We start from the raw sequence: 20,557 nt of genomic DNA, 5'->3' as shown, positions 1-20,557 counted from the left end.
TTGTGTTTTTTATTTTAGCTATTCTGACAGGTGTGAGGTGATATCTCATTGTCGTTTAGGTTTGCATTTTCCTGATGATGAGTGGTGTTAAGCATCTTTTCATGTGCCTGTCGGCCATTTGCATGTCTTTGGAGAAATTTCTGTTCATGTTTTCTGCTCAGTTTTGGATTATTTGTTTTTTAGGTATTGATTTTATCAGTTCTTTATACATTTTGGATACTCTTTTTTTTTTTTTTTTTTAAGATTTTATTTATTTGACAGAGAGATCACAAATAGGTAGAGAGGCAGGCAGAGAGAGAGGGGGAAGAAGGCTCCCGCCAAGCAGAGAGTCTGACGCGGGGCTCCATCCTAGGACTCTGGGATCATGACCTGAGTGGAAGGCAGAGCCTTTAGCTCACTGAGCCACCCAGGCGCCCCTGGATACTAACTCTTTATTGGATAAGTCGTTTATAAATATCTTCTTCCATTCTGTAGGTTGCTTTTTAGTTTTGTTAATTGTTGCCTTTTCTGTGCAGAAGCTTTATTTTGATGTAGTCACAGTAGTTTACTTTTGCTTTTACTTTCCTTGCCTCAGGAGACATATCTAGAAAACTGTTGTTACAGCCCATGTCAGATTACTGCCTATGCTCTCTCCAAGGATTTTTATGGTTTTCAGGTTTCACATTTAGGTCTTCAATCCATTTTGAATTTATTTTTGTATATGGTATAAGAAAGTGGTCCAGTTTCATTGTTTTGTGTGTAGCTGTTCACAGAGCTGTTGAAGAGACTTTTCCCGATTGTATATTCATTCCTTTGTCAAAGATTAATTGACTTTATAATTGTTGGTTTATTTCTGGTTTTTCTTTTCTTTTTTTTTTTAAAGATTTTATTTATTTACTTGACAGAGATCACAAGTAGGGAGAGAGAGGAGGAAGCAGGCTCCCTGCTGAGCAGAGAGCCCCATGTGGGGCTCGACCTCAGGACCCCAAGATCATGACCTGAGGGGAAGGCAGAGGCTTTAACCCACTGAACCACCCAGGCGCCCCTATTTCTGGTTTTTCTGTTGTATTCCATTGATCTATGTGTCTAATGCCATTATCATACGGTTTCACTACTGCTTTGTAGTATAATGTGGAATGTAACTGGAGTTGTGATGCCTCTATTTTTATTTTTGTTTTTCAAGATTGCTTTGGCTATTTGAGGTATTTTGTGATCCCATACAAATTTTAGGATGGATCGTTCTAGTTCTGTGAAAAATACTGTTGACATTTTGATAGGTATTGTATTAAATCTGTAGATTGTGTAGCATAGGTGTTTTAACAATATTTGTTTTTCCAACCCATGAGCATGGATAGAATGTCTTTCCTTTTTTTTTTTTTTTTTTGCATTGTCTTGAATCTCTTTAATCAGTGTTTTTAAAGTTTTCAGAGTACATGTCTTTCACCTCGTTGGTTAAGTTTGTTCCTAGATACTTTATTGTTCGTGGTACAATTGTAAATGGGATTGTTTTCTTAATTTCATTTGCTGCTTGCTTCATTATTAGTCTGTAAGAATGCAACAGAGTTTTGTATATTGATTTTGTATCCTGGAACTTTATTTGGAACTTTACTGAATTCATTTACCAGTTTTAGTAGTTTCTTGGTAGAGTCTTTAGGGTTTTCTGTATTGAGTATCATGTCATCTCCAAGTAGTTTTTCTTCTTTAACATTTTGGTTGTTTATGTTGTCTAATTGCCATAGCTAGGACTTCCATTACTATGTTGAATAAAAGGGATGAGAGTGGACATTCTTGCCTTGTTTTTGACCTTATGGGAAAAGCTCTCAGTTTTTTACCATTGAGTGTGATGTTGGCTATGGGTTTTTCATATAAGGACTTTATTTATTTATTTATTTATTTATTTATTTAAAAGATACTATTTATTTGGCAGTGGGAGAAACAGAAAGGGAACACAAGCAGGGGGAGTGAGAGAGGGAAAGGCAGGCTCCCTGCTGAGCAGGAAGCCCAATGCAGGACTCGATGCCAGGACTCTGGGATCATAACCCAAGCCAAAGGAAGGCATCCAGTGACTGAGCCACCCAGGCACCCTCATATAAGGCCTTTATTATGTTGAGTTATGTTTCTTCTGGACTTAACTTTGTTGAGGGTTTTTACATGAATAGATATTATGCTTTGTCAGATGATTTTTCTGCATCTGTTGAAATGAGCATATAGTTTTTATCCTTTAATTGATGTGATGTATCACATTGTTTTACAAATATATATTCTTTTTAACATTCTACTTTTTTAAAGCTTTTATTTATTTATTTAACAGAGAGCTAGAGAGCACAAGTAGGCAGAACGGCAAGCAGAGGAAAAGGGAGAAGGAGGCTTTCTGCTGGGCAGGGAGCCAGATGTGGGACTTGATCCCAGGACCCTGGGATCATGATCTGAGCTGAAGGCAGCCACTTAACCGACTGAGTCACCCAGGCGCCCTTAATATTCTACTTTTTTAAAGTAGTCTCCGTACTCAATGTGGGGCTTGACTCATGACCCCAAGATCAAAGTCACAAGCTCTATCAGTTGAGCCAGCTAGCTGCCCCTTCTTTTGCAAACATACATATATTTAAGACTATCTTTTTGAGAGAGTGACTGAGAGATCAAAAGCAAGGGGAGCATCAGAAGGAGAGGAAGAAGCAGACTCCCCACTGAGCAGAGAGCCAAAAGTGGGGTTTGATCCCAGAACCCTGGGATCATGACTGAGCTGAAAGCAACTGAGCAGCCCAGGTACGCATTGTTTTGCAGATGTTAAACTGTTGTCTCCTGGGAATAAATCCCACTTGATTGTAGTATATGATTTTTAAAACATACATTGTTCATTTGGTTTGCTAATGTTGAGAATATTTGTATTTATATTCTTAAGAGATACTGGCCTGTTCTCTTTTTTGGTGGTATCTTTATCTGGTTTTGGTACTAGGGTGATACTGGCCTCATGGAATGAGTTTGGAAGTTTGCCTTCCTTTCGTATTTTTTGGAATAGTTTAAGAAGGAGGAGTATTAACTCTTCTTTAAATGTTTGCTAGAGTTTGCCTGGGAAGCTGTCTGCTCTTGTTTGTACTTTTGTTGGGAATTTTTTTATTGTTTCAGTTTCATTGCTGGTGATTGGTCTAATAAAATTTTATATCTATTTCTGTGGTAGTTTTGGTTGGTTATATGTTTCTGGGAATTTATCCATTTCTTCCAAGTTGTCCAGGTTGTTGTCAAATATGTTTTCAGAGTATCCTGTTACAGTTATTTTTATTCCTTCCTTTCTCATTCCTTTCCTTTCCATTAGAGAGAGAAAGTGCACTTGGTAGGTGGAGGGAGAGGGAGAATCCCAGGCAGGCTCACACTCAGCGCAGAGCCTGACATGGCGCTCAGTCCCACAGCCCTGAGATCATGTACCAAGCCTAAATCAAGAGTTGGATGCCCGACCTACTGAGCCAACCAGGCACCTCTACAGTTGTTTGTATTTCTCTGGCATTGGGGCATTGGTGATTGTTTCTCTCTTTTCATTAGTAATTTTGTTTATTTGGGTGTTCTCTCTCTTTTCCTTTTTGATGAGTATTGCTAGAAGTTTATCAGTTTTGTTGATTTTTTTTCCCCCCACAAAGAATCAGTTCCTGGTTTCATTGATCTGTTCTATTTTTTAATTTCTGTACCATTTATTTCTGTTCTAATCGTTATTATTTCTTTTTTTTCTTTTTTTTTTTTTTTAAGATTTTATTTATTTATTTGACAGAGAGAAATCACAAGTAGTCGGAGAGGCAGGCAGAGAGAGAGAGAGGGAAGCAGGCTCCCTGCTGAGCAGAGAGCCCGATGCGGGACTCGATCCCAGGACCCTGAGATCATGACCTGAGCCGAAGGCAGCGGCTTAACCCACTGAGCCACCCAGGCGCCCTAATCGTTATTATTTCTTAAATTTTGCTGCTTTGGGTTTTTTTTGTTGTTGTTGTTCTTTTTCTTTTTCTGGCTTTAAGTGTAAGGTTAGGTCTTTTATTTGAGATTTCTCTTCCTGAGGTAGGCCTGTGATTCTCTATAAATTGCCTTTTTTTTTTTTTTAAAGATTTTATTTATTTATTTGACAGAGATCACAAGTAGGCAGAGAGGCAGGCAGGAGGGAGGGTGGTGGGGGAGCAGGCTCCCTGCTGAGCAGAGAGCCTGATGCGGGCCTCAATCCCAGGACCCTGAGATCATGACCTGAGCCGAAGTCAGAGGCTTGTTAACCCACTGAGCCACCCAGCACGCTATAAATTGCCTTCTTAAAACCACTTTTTGCTGGATCCCAAAGATTTTGAACCTTTGTGTTTTCATTTTCATGTAATTTTTTTTAATGTTTTTTAATAGCATCTTATTTAACCTCTGTGTATTTGTGCTCTTTTCAGGTCTTGTGGTTGATTTCTTGTTTCATAGCATTGTGTTCAGAAAAGATGCATGATATGATTTCAGTTTGTTGAGACTTGTTTTATGGTCTGACACATGATCTATTCTGGAAAATGTTCTGTGTGTGCTTGAAAAGGATGTGTATTCTGTTGTTTTAGGATGAAGTGTTCTGAATATCATGTCTGCTAATCCATCTGGTCCAGTGTTTCATTTAAAGCCACTTTTTCCTTACTGATTCTCTGTTTGGATGATCTGTCCATTGATGTGTATGTGAAATGTTAAAGTCCTCTATTGTTACTGTATTACTGTTGATTATCCCTTTTGTATTTGTTATTAACTGTTTTATGTATTTGGGTGCATGAAATTTAGAACTGTTCTGTCCTCTTGTTGGATTGTCCCCTTTAATTATAGTGTCCTTCTTTGTCTCCTTTTATGGTCTTTGTTTTAATGTCTGTTTTGTCCAATATGAGTATTGCTACCTTGGCTTTCTTTTGGCACCGCTTGCATGATAAATATTTCTCCATTCCCTTACTTTCCAACCGCAGGTGTCTTAGGTCTGAAATGAGTAGGCATCATATAGATGGGTCTTGTTTTTTTTAATCCACTTTGTCACCCTGTATCAAAGTAATTACTGAGAGGTATGTACTTAATTGCCATTTTGTTAACTTGTTTTGTGCTTGTTTGTGGAGATTTTCTCTCATTTCTCTTGCTCTCTTTCATGGTTTATTGGCTTTCTTAAGTAATATACATGGATTCCTTTCTCTTTATTCTTTGCATATTAGTTACAGATTTTTGATTTATAGTTATCATTAGATTTGTACATAACATCTTCTGCATATAGGAGTCTATATTAAGTTGTTGGTTGTGTAAGTTAAAACCCATGCTTTATTCCTCTCATGTTTCAGGTATATGATTTCATATAAAATACCCTTTTATTTTATGAATCCATTGACTGATTTTTAAAAGACTTTATCTATATATTAATTTGACCGAGAAAGAGAGAGTGTATGTGTGTGTGCGCACACAAGCAGGGAGAGTGTCAGACAGAGGGAAAGGGAGAAGCAGGCTCTCCACTGAGCAGGGATTCCCACGTGGGTTTCCATCCCAGAACCCTGGGATCATGACCTGAGCCAAAGGCAGACACTTAACTCACTGAGCCAGCCAGGTGCCTTCCCTTGACTGAGTTTTATAAATATATTTATTCTTACTGTTTTTATGGGTTTTGTGTTTGTTTTTTTGTTTATTTATTTATTTTAGGGAGAGTGAGAGTGCTCCTGCAAGAGTTGTGGTGGAGGGGTAGAGGGGCAGAGGGAGAGAATATTCTTGGCTGCACATTTTTATCTTTGAGTGCATTGAATATATCTTTCCTCACTTCTGGCCTGCAAAGTTTCTGCTGAAAAATTCACTAATAGCCTTATAGGATTTCCCTTGTATGTAACTGTTTTTTTTTTCCCCTTTTGCTGCTTTTAAAATTTTGTCCTTGTTGCTGTTTTTTGCCATCGTAATTACTATGTGTTTTGTTTGGATGACCTTTTTTTGAATTTGGAGTGGGGGGCAAGAAGGTGGGAAAAGGGGGCAGGATCTCTGTATTTCCTGGATCTGGATCTCTGTTTCCTTCCCCAGATTAGGGAAGTTTTCAGTTATTATTTCTTCAAATAAATTTTCTCCCTTTTCTCTTTCTTCTGAGATCTATTTAATGCAGATGTTGTTATACTTGGTGGAGTCATTGAGTTCCCTAAGACTTTTCTCAGTTTGTATAATTTCCTTTCTTTTGCTCAGCTTGTTACTTCTATTATCCTGCCTTCCAGGTTATTAATTCATTCCTCTGATTCATTTAGCCTGCTATTTCTTCCATCAAGAGTATTTTAAATTTCATTTACTATGTTCTTGATCTTTGATTGGTTCTCTTTTATCTCTGTATTAACGGTCTGTGTGATGTCCTCCACTCTTTTCCCCAGTTTAATATTTTCATTATTGTTATTTTAAATTCTCTATCAGGCATATTACTTATACTTGTTTCACTTTGGTCTCTTGCTGTGGTTTGCCTTACGAAGAAGCAGTCCTGTAGTGCCCTGCAGTGCAGTGTTCCTTATTTCCCAGGGCCTGGCGCTTCAGAGTGTTTCCTATATGTATTGCATGTGCTCTCCTGTTGAGTCTTGGCCTCTTTCTTTCATTGCATTTATATAGTCTCTCGGCATATTTTGTGCAGTATTTGATCTCCGGTAGTGGTGGGGCACACTTTAACACATTTTAACAAGATGTGTGGGGGTCTGCTTGTCAAGAAGTGAGGTCCTCCTGAGTGTCAGGTGGTGTGGCATTGTCAGGGTTTGTGCTGAGGTTGGGGCCTGCAGTGCTGGGACTCAGGCCAGTGTTATTGGGAAGGGCATATCTGCTGATGGTTGGGGTGGGGTATGGTGGAGAGGGTAGAATGTGAAGAAACTTGGTGATAGCAAGTTAGGAGTGGTGTCACCATGCTGGTTCCTGCAGGTGGTCATTGTTTTTGCTAGGGGGTGGGGAGGGAAATGGTGTCTGCCATGTGCTTTGTTCTTGGAGTCTCCCTGTGGTCCCTGCCTCTTTGAGATGAGCAAATCATTCTTCCTCCTGTCTGCCCCTGGAGTTTTCCACTTGCTGGTTCTGCCCTGTTATTTGCAGGGGTGTTTGTCTTGTTATCTCTTCTATCGCAGAGCTCTGTTTCCTAATGCCTTCTGGGCTCTCACAGAGCCAAGTCCACCAATTTTTAAAATTCCAGGCTTTAAGTCCTGCTGGTTTTAAGAACTCAGAAAATTTAGCCCCTCTCACTTTCAAAGGTAAATATTCTGGAGACTCATTCTCCCTGTTTGTGGACTTCCAAGTGTGAAAGTCTGTTTTCTGTCCTTCTCCGCACCACTAGCTCCCTCTCCGTTGTGTCAAATGGCCATGGTTCATTTTGCTTCCAGACCATGTCTTCGCCCTTCCAATTTTCTATAACATGGCCTCTTTGTTGGCTCTAGTTGTGGAATTTGTTCTGCTAGTCTTTGGGTGGTTTCCCGGGTAATTTAAACGGATATGTGTGTTACCTAGTTATATGCATGGAAGAGGTGAGCTTATTGTCTGCCTATTCTATTGTTCCCAGCTGACTTTGTAGTTGTGGAATTTTTAGCAAAAATAGATTGACAATATAACTAGCTTATTCTTCAGAAGATTTCCCCAGGATTCATTTTCAGGGACTTCGGACTGCTCTTTTATTTCCATAAGATGCTGCATTGAATACTTGGCAGATAACTTGTGGAGGGCAACATAAGTTAAAGTTAGGAGAGACAACATTGTAACCCCAGTTAATTTTTGACCTGATGTCTAACTTTTTCATCTTCAATTAAAATACAGGGTTACAAAGGATATTATTGATTTTTATTATGGTAAAATACACATAGCATGAAATTTGACCTTTTTAATCATCTAAAGTATATGGTTCAGTAGTGTTAAGTATATTTACATTGTTATGCAGCCATCACCACCACCCATTTCCAGAATTTTTTTCATCTTCCTAAACTAGAAGTCTGTACCCATGAAACAATAACTCACCATGGTCCCCTATCACCAGCTTCTGGGATCCACTGATCTACTTTTTGTCTCTGTTAATTTGACTCTTCTAGGTACCTCACAGAAGAAGAACCAGAAAATATTTTCCTTTTGTGTCTGGCTTAATTTCATTTAGAAAATGTTTTCAAGGTTCATCCGTTTTGTAGCATGTACCAGCACTTTCCCCCTTTTTTTAGAAATAGACTTTATTTTTTTAGAGCAGTTTTAGTTACATAGTGAAGTTGAGCAGAAAGTACAGAATTGTCATGTACTCTTGCTCCCAGAAATACATGGCTTTCCTCGCTGTCAGCATCCTGCACCAGAGTTAAACATTTGTTACAATCTGTGAACCTACATTGACACATCATTTTCATCCCAAATCCAGAGTTTACCTTAGGGTTCACTCTTGGTTATACAATTCTATGAGTTTTGACAAATATATGATGACATTTATCCACCATTATAGCATCCTATAGGTTAGTTTCACTGTCCTAAAAATCCTCTGTTCTCTGCCTATTCATTCTTCCATTCCCCATGTTTTTTTCGTGACTTGAGGGCTCTTTTTTTGAAGTGCTTAATTATGTTCTTGTATGGATGTGTCACAGTTCATGTACCCATTAACCTACTTACTAATGGGCGTCTTGGTTGCTTCCAAGTTTTCCTTCCTTATTAAGGCTAAATAATACTCCATTGTATGTATATACCCATATTTTGTTTATATATTCATCTTGTCAATGGATATTTGGGTGGTTTCTACCTTTTGGTTACTGCAAATAATGCTTTTGTGAACATTGGTCTTCAAATGTCCATTTGAGTCCCTGCTTTCAATTCTTTGTTTATATTAAAGGCTATAATTTTGTCATTGGAAATATTGGCATTTATTTTTTTAAATTTTTTTTTTTAAAGATTTTTATTTATTTATTTGACACAGAGAGATCACAAGTAGGCAGAGAGGCAGGCAGAGAAAGAGGAAGGGAAGCAGGCTCCCTGCTGAGCAGAGAGCCCGATTCGGGGCTCGATCCCAGGACCCTGGGATCATGACCTGAGCCGAAGGCAGAGGCTTAACCCACTGAGCCACCCAGGTGCCCTGAAATACTGGCATTTAAAAAAAGCAGTGTAGTCCTAAGAAAACTTTTTTTTTTTTTTATTTAAAGGATCTTACTTGAGAGATCGTGTGAGAGAGCAGAAGGGGTGGGTGGGGAAGGGAGAGAAGCTGGCATCCTCCTGAGCAGGGAGCCCAATGAGGGATCCCAGGACCCTGAGATCATGACTTGAGATGAAGCAGATGCTTAACTCATTGAGCCACCCAGGCGCCCCTCTTTCTTTCTTTTTTTGAAGATTTTTATTTATTTTAAAGAGAGAGTACGAGCAGAGGGAGGGGCATAGGGTGATAGGAGAGAGACCCTCTCAAGCAGATTCCACACTGAGCTTAGAGCCCAGTATGGGGCTTGATTTCTGAGATCATGACGCAAATCGAAATCAAGAGTTGGACACTTAACTGACCGAGCCACCCAGGCGCCCCTAAGAAAACCTTTTTTGTGCTCAAAATGTATTAATCTATGTGGTGATTATTCCAACAAGCTAACTCTAATATGTACTGGGAACAAATATTGTAAACAAAATAACATGATTTCATTCCTTGGTGGGTTACATATAGAGATTTCACCAGATGGAGTTGCCACACAATAGAACCTATTTATTGCAAGTAAGGAGATCATGAGGGAATAATTTCCAAAACCTTGACTCCCTGAGTATGGGTGAGTGGGTTCTTTTTATTTAGGGTTTAGGATGAATATCAGAAAGGGGAGCTTTGTAATCACATGTAAAGGCAGGCATAAGTTTGTGCAGACATACTTAGGAGACTGCCTGTACATGCATGCTGTGTCTGAACCTTGTGCTCCTGGGGTGGAGACTTCAACTTAACTGTTGACAGGTGAAAGGGCTTCTGGTAAGCTCTTAGGGTATAAACTGGATGGGGTCTTGAGTTCCTTATCTTGGGTAAGGAATGCAGGGCCTTGTTTACTTTCGAAACAGCACTGGGAATTTCACCACTGATTTGTTTGTTATGGTTAGCCTATTTATTGGCCTGTTAGACTGTTAGTTTTTTTATTCCTTTAGTTCCCTTAAAATCCTTAACTACTGAAGTTTTTGTATTTCTTTGTAATTCTTCTACCTCCTAGGATGTGTTTTAAGAGATATGCTTAGGGCAGTAGAGCCAGTGGGGATATTGATCAGGGAAAATAGGAAAAGAGCTGGGGACTTAAAATGACTTCTCTTGTGTCATGAAAGCTGTGTCTTATCTTTCTTCTCTTGGGAGCCCCAGATCTCTGTGTTTGCAATACAGCTAAGTCTTGCCTTTGGCCTACAAATCAACTTGTGAGAGAAGTTCACTGCTGACTGCAGTAGTCTCCTAGTTGGTAAGATTTGGAAAATTAATTTTCCGAGAGGTAATGGAGAGCTTTGATTTGGCAGGTTGAGGTTGATTAAGTGCTGGTTGGGTTGTTGGGAATTTATTGCAAAATGTATTAGGAAAGATTGGTCTGCTTATGGTAGTGACAGGTTTCTTTCAGAAATTGTATTTATCTTTAAAATGTGACTATATTAAAAAAAACATAGTAAATATTCAGACAGTATGTGAATGATTAGACTTTGAATAAAGTTATTAGCAAATAGATTTCTTTGTGGGAAAATAAGCACAGAATAGGGCCCACAGAAAGAGTGCAGCAGGAATTGTAAGAAGGCAGAATTCAAAAGGAGATTGACTTACAGTAATCTGTAGAAGAAATTTGAGTTTCCTATAGTTAAATTAAATAGAAATGTTTGTTAAGGCCAAAAGAAAAGATGATCTGGAGAGTTACAAAGTTTATATGGTAAAAAGGAAGTTTATTGGATGTATTGTATATAGAAAATTTTCCTAACTGGTATAAATATGGATACCACTGAAGAGCCAGAATCTGACATTTTTTTTCTTTTTCCTTTTTCTTTTTTCTTTTCTTTTTTTTTTTTTCAGAATCTGAAATTCTTAGGGGTGGGTATTACTTTGGGAGAGCCTTAAAATAAAGGTGCACAGAACAAATTAGGTTGGGGATGGGGAAGGGGCGTGTAAACAGTAGATCATTGTTGCTATTGTGAGACAGTTTGTTAGTTAGCTGGCTTACTCTTATGTCATTTATCTAAGACAGTGGTTCTCAAAGGGTGGCCTGTGACCTGTGGGTCTATAAAGTCAGAGCTGTTTCACAATTAAGACATTATTTGCCTTTTTGATTTTTCTGACATTTGCACTGATGACGCAAAAGCAGTGGTGGGTAAAATTGCCAGTATCTTAGCATAAACTAAGGTAGTGGCATCAAACTGAACTAGTAAAACATTGTATTCTTCATCACTTTGCACTCACAGTCTAAAAGAACAAGCCAGAGCCAGTTTCGCTTAAAAAGGTCCTTAATGAAGCAGTAAAAATTACTTAATTTTATTAAGTCACGACCCTTGAGAATACATTTTTTTTCCCCTTATATTCAGTGTGATGAAATGGGGGTACTGGGGTAAAATAATTTGGCCGCATACACAGGATGATGGTTATCTCAAGAAACACATTTTTGTGATTATTCTACTTCTGAGTACTTTCCTGTGACAGACACAATTTTAACTTGAAAGAATGACAAACTGCGGGTTTTCAGAGTTGGGTATTTGGCAATTATTTTCTCAAAATGAACAAAGAGCCTACCAATTCCAAGAAAACAGCTGACAGTATTTGTGCCAATGATACAATTTGAGCTCTCCATCAAAAATTAGTTTTTTGCAGAACTTGTTTGCATCACTTGAGTTTTATTTATGTATTTCCAGTTTTTTTTTTTTTTTTTCCCTCTTCATTTTTTCCTGTATCTGTTTCCATCCATTTGGGATCATTTAAAATTTGCTGGAAGTTGTTTTTTGTTTTGTCTAAAAATATTTTTCCTTCATTTCTAAAGAGTGTTTTAGCAGAGTATAGTACTCTAGGTTTGGCACTTTTCTTCTTTGAGCACACTGACAATAACACTTCACTGTCTGCTGATTTTCATTGCTGTATGAAGAAGTCAACTATGAGTCTAATTGTGTTACTTTACAAAATTTCTTTCCCACTTCCCATGATTTTTCTTTTTATTTAGTTTCACAGTGGTGTATCCAGGTGGTTTTTTTGTTTTTGATTTTGTTTTTGTTTCCGTGTGAGGCTGCTGAAAGGTTACATCAGTTTTTGCAGCTTTTTCTTTGGAATTGTCAGTTGCCCTAAGGACAAAGCCTTGAATGCTAGTATCTTGTCTTTTTTTTTTTTTTTTTTTTTGGTAGAGTTTGGGACCCAGTAAATGTTCATTATCTTCTTAGCTCTTGAGTACTTTTAAGGTTTTTAAAAACAATTTTATCTAGTTTTTTTTTTTTTTGTTTGTTTGTTTTTTTTTTAAAGATTTTATTTATTTATTTGACAGAGAGAAATCACAAGTAGGCAGAGAGGCAGGCAGAGAGAGAGAGGAGGAAGCAGGCTCCCTGCTGAGCAGAGAGCCCGATGCGGGACTCGATCCCAGGACCCTGAGATCATGACCTGAGCCGAAGGCAGCGGCTTAACCACTGAGCCACCCAGGCGCCCCAATTTTATCTAGTTTTAAAGTTGTTTTCAGGAAGGGGATTATTAGTTCTAATTACTTACATTATCATTACTGAAAACTGGTTTATCCCCATTGCCCTGCCTCCCTCATAGAATTGATAGTTGTTATATTTAGTCTGTAAAAATTTGTATTAATTATTGGAGGAGCAGAATGAATTCTCCAGGTTTGCAGTGTCCATTGAGAACTTCCAGACCGTAATAGACTATGCTGCTTGAGATATAAACTTAGGGTAGATCTTGGTAAGCTCTACTTCTGAAGAAATGTGACAATTAAGTTTTTGTGGTCTAGTTAATGTTAAAATGTGCTTGGTTTTGGGTGCTGGGAAGTTTGGCAAAAAAAAAAAAAAATGCTTGTAGTAATTTGGATTTGTGGTGCGTAGACTACTAGTTATCTGTCCCATTCTGTCTTTCCTTTCTTAAATTTCACTGTTTAGCTAGGATTAAGACTATACAAAATAAAAACTGGATTTTCTGCTTTTGCAGCTAGGAGTGGTCATGTTTTAATAAATGGCTTGGACTTCTCCCTCTGGTGTCAGACTTGTACTTTGAGTTGTCTGTTGGCTATCTCTGTCTGGAATTATACCAGAGACACTATAAGCTCCACATATCAAAAGTAATTATTTTTTGGATCTCTGCCCTTCATTTATCCATTTATCAGTACTACAACTTCTGAATCCTCCTGTTTCCAGCATCCCCAAATTTGTATACAGATATACACTTAAACTTCAAATCCAGCTAATTTTTCCTCTTCCTAAATGTCCTGTCTTCTCCCAGTCCATACCAACACTGACCCTGGTTCTTGAGCTTGTTGTCTCTTGCCTAGATTGCTGTAATAGCCAACTAACTGCTTCTTTGTTTTTTAAAGATTTTTTTTATTCATTTGAGAGAGCATGAGAGGAGAGGTAGAAGGAGAAGCAGACCCTGCTCAGCAGGGAGCCTGACCTGGGGCTTAGTCCCAGAACCTGGAGATCATGACCTGAACAGAAGGCAGACACTTAAACATCTGAGCCACCCAGGCACTTCTGCTTCTTCTTTGTATTCTTATAACTCTCATTTTTCCTTTTCTATCCTTATGAATCACCCATCAGTAAGTTTTCAACCATGTTACTCATGTGGTTGCAGAATTAATTTTAGTGCCCTTAGCCTTCCTGACTCTTTGTAATCTGGTTCCATTTTACCTTTCCAGGCTCATCTGTCATTCCTAACTCTATATTTGATGCTCTGGTAGCACCAGATTTCTTTTATTTCCCTTCCCATGTATTCTTGGTTCTTCACTACTGTTCCCTTGCTCATGCTTGATCTAGGATTAACCTTTTCCTTTAAAATTGGTTAATGAGATTTTTTATTTTAATTAACTTTACATTTTTTGAAACCTGAAATAAATAGGCTCTGCTGTTGAATATGCCGTAGTCTGAAAATTATTTATATTCTAAGTTGCAATTTCTGTTTTTATTGAAAGTATTTGAGATTTTTTTTTGAAATTTCTTTGAAGGTTTGAAAGAAATGTGTTTTATTTGGTTAGAAAAAAACAGTTTTAATACGTGTATCATGTAAGTTGTTTAAGAACAACTGGATCAGTCTCCTTATGTCCCACATATGGAAATTGTGGCCAGGAGAAATTAGTGATTATGTGGTGAGGTAGAAGTAGAGTCCAGATCTACTGTGACCTATATCCAAATATCAGTACCTGCTTTAAAAAACTCTTCAAGCATGTTGAGGTTCTCAAGTCTTCAATTTCGTTTAGGATTACCAAGCATTGTTACAAGGGCCTTTAATTTTTGTGTGAAGAGGAACTTGGGTAATGAACTAAGCAGTATACAGTGTAATTCATGTCTTCTTAACAACCTTAAGGAATGGTTTATTTATAAAACAGTGACCTAAGCTTTGCCTCTATACCTGTCTTCTTGGGAATTTATTATTTGGAAGGAAATATTTTGACCCATTGATTAAGTATTGTAAGTAAAGCAGGCATGGTAGATATAACGCTTTATAGATGTATATATCTTTCTTTGTTTTTAGCATCAAGCATTGCACGATTCTCTCCAATAATGTAGATCATCTATTACTGAATTTAACACTGTCTGATATCATGGTCTCCCTGGCAAATGCCTCAACTTTACAGAAGGATTCCAATTGGATAGAAATGATAAGGAAATTTGTGACAGAGACCCTTGAAGATGGCTTTAGGCTAAATAGTAAGCAGCTGAACAGATTGCTTGGGGTATCATGGAGGTTAATGCAGATACAACCAAACAGAGGTAGGTGTTAATGCTTTGTCTTTCTTTAAGAGAGGAGCTGCCTTTTTTTTTTTTTTTTTTTTTTAAGATTTCATTTATTTGTCAGAGAGGGAGACATGGTAAGAGAGGGAATACAGGCAGGAGGAGTGGGAGACAGAGAAGCAGGCCTCCCACGGAGCAGGGAGCCCAATGTGGGGCTTGATCCCAGGACCCTGAGATCATGACCGAGCCAAAGGCAAGATGCCTAACAATTGAGCCACCTAGGTGCCCCAGAGAGGAGCTCTTATGCATGCTGTTAGGGTCTAGCTTTGAATTAATGACTTCTAGACATTCCAGGTAGTCAGATTAATTACATCCAGGCTATAAAATGTAGCTTATAGAATTATAAAGGACTATCTACTTGAACACTGAAGTTTTTTGTGGCTCAGAGAATCTCCTCAGTGAGTAGGTCCACTCTGAAGCAATATGGAAGATTTCTAGTAAATTATAGACTTGAGTAAAAGAAGATAGGTATTATTAAGAGGAAATGCCATTGAGTCTAATGATGAAAAGATACCTTTTTCTGGTCTAGTTTGATTAGAAATTGAGTACTTTTCCCTTTTATCTGTATAGAATCAATCCTCTACCTTTCTTCTACCCTGAAGTTATGTCACATTTAAGTTCTTTTTTAGTGTGACTTACTAATTGTCTTCATTCAAAAACATAGCTTTTTTTTTTGGTTCCCATCTTACTCATCTTTCTGATATCCTGGTTGTTGTCATCACTACATAGGTTAGTTGTCCCTCAGGAAAAATTATACTGTAATCTCTGGTTGGTTTGACTTTTATAGTAAAAAGTGCTACAGGACTTTAGTGGTAGTTAACACTTTGTGACTAAGATCTACTTTGTCATAGGAACAAAGTAAAGTGTTTCTGTGCTTTTAGAGGAATTAGAGCTGGTGAAGAAACATTTGCTTCATATGCAGTTGTTTTTGTTTTTAGAGGCTACAGAGTCTCTCATCAAGGCAGTTTATACATTATATCAGCAGAGGGGCCTTCTCCTTCCAGTTCGGACTTTGTTACTGAAGTTTTTCAGTAAAATTTATCAAAAAGAAGAACTGAGATCTTACAGGCTCAGGTAAAGTTTCATTTAATTTGTGTTTCTTTTTCTTGTAAGTTTTTTTTTTTAAGTCTCTTTAAATAAGACAATAGGGTGATAAAATCTTTGGAGGAGTTCACTTTTTATCTCATTTGGTTATAATAAGAAAAGGTATAAACTTATATAAAAAAGCACATATAATAGGGCCAGTAATCTTTATTTGTATAACCACACAAATAAAAGCTCTTTGAGTTTGTATTTCCACTTGTCCACTTACAGCTTAAGGATAATTGGAATAACCTGTAGCAGCCTCAGCCTTGCCTTTAGCTTTCTGTAAAAATTAGGGAAATTGAACCACTAGCATTTAATTACATGTTGGGTTATATGATATAAGAATGAGGACAGTAGAAGATAAGAATATGTTTCTGGCTGAGTTTGGTGCTATCAAGTGAGATGGATAACACAAAAACTAAGGAATTAATTTTTTGATGTGAGTTTGAGATATATTTCAGATAGGAAGATATGTTTAGGCAGAAGATGAGGGTTGGGGCTACCTCAGCATACATAGGTAGTTGTTGAAACATATTTGAGTCTTTAGTACAAAACAGGTGCTTTTCATAATTTATCTAAATCTCATACTCCTGCTCTGAAGTGTAGGTATTGTTACTTTTGTTTTATAGGAGGAAACTGAAGCTTGGGTTAAGTAAGTTGGTGAGTGTCCTATAACTAATGGGAATAGAGCTCAGACTTAAGTTCACATCTGTGTGACAACAAAGGTCATGCTTAAATCATTAAACTTTCGTGGTGCGGCAAAAGTGATTGCTGTTACCTGAGTAAAGAGACATTGGAGCTTTACCAAGTACAAGTGCAGTTGACCCTTGAACATTGTGGGGCTAGTGTCCCTGACACATTCTCCCATGCCCCCCAACCCCCTGACACAAAAAATCTGTGTGTAACTTTTGACTCCCTCAAAACTTAACTGCTAATAGCCTACGGTTGACTAGAAGCCTTTCCAATAACAGCTGATAAACACATATTTTATGTTACATATATTCTTATAGTTGCATCTAACTTCTAAGAAGGATACTGTATTTTTGGTATTTCTAGGCTTTGCACTTTTTGAGGCTTTCAAATTGTTGCAGTTCTCCAAAAAATTTTCCAATATATTTATTGAAAAAAATAAACAAATAAACTGACTATAAGTGGGCCCACACAGTTCAAACCTATGTTGTTCAAGGGTCACCTGTGTACTGAAGAACTAAAATAAGAGGTTCAAAGCCTTTAGTTCTGGGAGCATCGTTTATTGACTGCAGCAGTGGGTTAATACAGTACAATAGCTAACAAGATAAATAGTACAAAGAGAAGTAGTGGCTGTTTTTTAAGATAAATGTACAATTTAGATAGTGCTCCAGATTACATGATCTTTTTAATTTAGTGCGTTAAACCTTGGAAAATGCTGTAGCTGAATAAATGATGCTGCCATTCTTGAGGGCTCTCACATGTTTAAATGAGTACATGTGGTAGTTCTTGGTAGATGATTTGTTACTTTGTGGTATATTCAGGTTAAAATTTTTTTATGCTTAAACTTATTTCCCTTGTGTTTGGCAATTATACTTTATTTTGTTCTTATTTGGTGTTTCTTAGATACCGTAGTAAGGTGTTATCTCGTTGGCTGGCTGGCTTACCATTGCAACTTGCTCACCTTGGTTCCCGAAATCCTGAGCTCTCAACACAGCTTATTGACATTATCCATACTGCGGCAGCACGAGCAAATAAAGAATTACTAAAAAGTTTACAAGCTTCTGCTCTGCGAATCTATGGTAAGAGTTTAACTGTGTAGGTAGCCATTGATCTACTCCTCATTCAGGAAGTTTCTAAGGAGAATGCTTTAGGTTTGCCTTTCCTTTATTATAAATTGGTTATACCATGGTTAAATTGCCAAAACAAAATAAAATTTCAAATAGTAAACTCATTTTCAATAACATGTATTTTTTATTAGGGTAGTTTTATTTAGTGGTTGTAGATGATTCTTGGATTCTTAAATTATCTTTTCAGCCGCTTACTGTTCTTAAATTCAGAACTGATGAGGAATTTAAAAAAAAAAAATCCTTTGAAGCTTTGGCAGCAGATTTATCATAATGGATATCTTGTATGACTTCCACATTTATTTTTTTATTCATCTCTGGAACTTTTTTTTTTAAGATTTATTTATTTATTTAACAGACAGAGATCACAAGTAGGCAGAGAGAGAGGAAGGGAAGCAGGCTCCCTGCTGAGCAGAGAGCCCGATGCGGGGCTCCATCCCAGGACCCTGGGATCATGACCTGAGCCGAAGGCAGAGGCTTTAACCCACTGAGCCACCCAGGCACCCCTCTGGAACTATTTCACATTTTAAGCAAAAATACCAATAAAATCATACCAGGATATATATGTATATATAATTTATATTATTGAGATGTAGTTCACATACCATAAAATTTGCTGTTTTACAGTGTACATTTCAGTGGGGTTTTTTTGTTTGTTTTTAAAAATTTTATTTATTTGACAGCTAGAGAGGTAACACAGATAGGGGGAGTTGGAGAGGGAACCAGGCACCCTGCTGAGCAGGGTACCCGATATGGGGCTTGATCCCAGGAACCTGGGATCATGACCTGAGCCGAAGGCTTAATGGTTCGGCTTCGTGACTTACTGAGTTAATGACTGAGCCACCCTGGCGCCCCTACATTTCAGTGTTTTTAATACATTCCCAAAATTGGGCAATCTGTCTGATTGCAGAATATTTTTATCACCCCAAAAAGAAACTATACCCACTAGTAGTCCTTTCCCAGCTTCTGGCACACAAATCTACTTTTCTGTCTTTATGGATTTGCCTGTTTCGAACATTGGTTATAAATGGAATTATATATTATGGGACCTTTTTGAATCTGGCTACTTTTACTTAACATACTGTTTTCAGGATTTATGCATGCTAGCATGCATGTATCTGAACTGTATTTTTTATTGCTGAGTACTAATATTCCATTGTAGGGATCTTTCACTTAATATTTATCTATTCATTAAGTGATGACATTTGGTTTGTTTCCACCTTTGGGGGGTTATATTTTTAAGTCTGTTTTTCCTAGTATTGCTTGTGTGTATTATCATTTGCTTTTTTTTTTTTTTTTTTTTTTAAGATTTTACTTATTTGTCAGAGAGAGAATGAGAGCGAGCACAGGCAGACAGAGTGGCAGGCAGGGTCAGAGGGAGAAGCAGGCTCCCTGCCAAGCAAGGAGCCCGATGTGGGACTCGATCCCAGGACGCTGGGATCATGACCTGAGCCGAAGGCAGCTGCTTAACCAGCTGAGCCACTCAGGCGTCCCTATCTTTTGCTTTAAATTGGGTTGATATTTTAACTGTCACTGTTGAGGAAAAGTACCTGTTTTTTACTGTTTAATACCTTTGCTCCCATCAAATTTCTTATTTCAGATGTGACGCATGGGTATTATGGAATTATTATAGTTCATTGTTTTACTTAAAAAAATAGTTTAAGTTGAACATGTACTTTATGATAAATCTTTTTATGTAGTTGATACATTGGAATTCAGTTTAACAGTTACCAGTCTATTGATTTAATCTCTGTAAACTTTTATATCTTTATAAATTCATCTTTTATGAATTGAATATGTGTACCTACCCTACCAGATCCACAAGAAGGCACTGTGGTGGTTCTCCCAGCAGAGTCTCAGCAGCGTTTGGTCCAGCTTGTATATTTTCTACCCAGTCTGCCTGCTGACTTACTTTCTCGATTAAGTCGTTGCTGTATTATGGGAAGACTCAGTTCAAGTTTGGCTGCCATGCTTATCGGGATACTGCACATGAGGTAGCGTCCTCAAGTGAGATGTATTTGAGGTGTATAGTCTTTTTCCCCATGTGTTTTACTGGCAATGTGTAAAATACAGAACACTTTTAAAGTTACATACTGATACTAACTTCATTTGCTCTTAATGCAACAATTAAAACTTTTGATATTATTACTAGAGTAAGCTCACTAAAGTAAGCCTGAAGTTTTCTAGCGATTTGTATAGGTAGAAATTGTGTGTAATCATGTGTATAGATTTATACAGATTAGAAATTATCAAAAGCATGAAGTAAGGGTTCAGTGGCAGGTGAGTACTGTGCTTAAATCCTTCGGTGTTGTGGAATTGTGACACAGGCCTTTTCAGGGACCTACAAATTTAATGTAGCTGGTGAAATAACATACGTTTGTGGATCAGACAAGGAATCACTTGAAATCAAGTATTTTCACATTGTTGTGCAACTAGCACCACTGTCCATTTCCAGAACTATTTTATCATTCCAAACTGAACCTCTGCATGCATTAAACAATGATAACTCTTCATTCCCCCTGCCCTCAGCCCTTTAGTAACCACTGTTCTATCTTCCTGCTTTTGATTATTCTAGGTACCTCATATAAGTGGAATTACACAATATTTGTCCTTTTCTGTCTTGCGTATTTCACTCATAACTTTTCAAGGTTCATCCGTGTTGTATCATGTATCAGAATTTTTCTTTTAAAGCTGACTTAATGTTCATTAAATGTATATACTACATTTTGTCCATCTGTTGATGGACGTTTGGTTGTGTCCATCTTTTGGCTGTTGTAAATATGCTGCTTTAAACATTGATGTGCAAATAA

General features: G+C 37.6%; 1 protein-coding gene across 4 annotated transcripts in view; it reads left to right on the top strand.

Moving 5' to 3' along the window:
- Nucleotides 1-20,557, top strand: part of TEX10 (testis expressed 10) — a 66,010-nt gene that overhangs the window by 16,059 nt on the left and 29,394 nt on the right. For all 4 annotated transcript variants that reach the window (XR_014302280.1, XM_082696771.1, XM_082696773.1 and 1 more), the window contains exons 6-9: nt 14,588-14,826; nt 15,786-15,921; nt 17,527-17,702; nt 19,564-19,741. Coding sequence is in view for 3 of the 4 variants with exons in the window: in XM_082696771.1 (XP_082552897.1) it covers nt 14,588-14,826; nt 15,786-15,921; nt 17,527-17,702; nt 19,564-19,741 (729 nt within the window). In the remaining variant the exon portion in view is untranslated. The remainder of the gene's footprint in view (nt 1-14,587; nt 14,827-15,785; nt 15,922-17,526; nt 17,703-19,563; nt 19,742-20,557) is intronic.

The sequence above is a fragment of the Mustela nivalis genome (genome assembly GCF_964662115.1).
Source record: "Mustela nivalis genome assembly, chromosome: 13".
NCBI classification, from domain to species: domain Eukaryota; kingdom Metazoa; phylum Chordata; class Mammalia; order Carnivora; family Mustelidae; genus Mustela; species Mustela nivalis.
The sequence above is the reverse complement of the archived record's forward strand: the minus strand, read 5'-3'. Positions and strand labels throughout refer to the sequence as shown.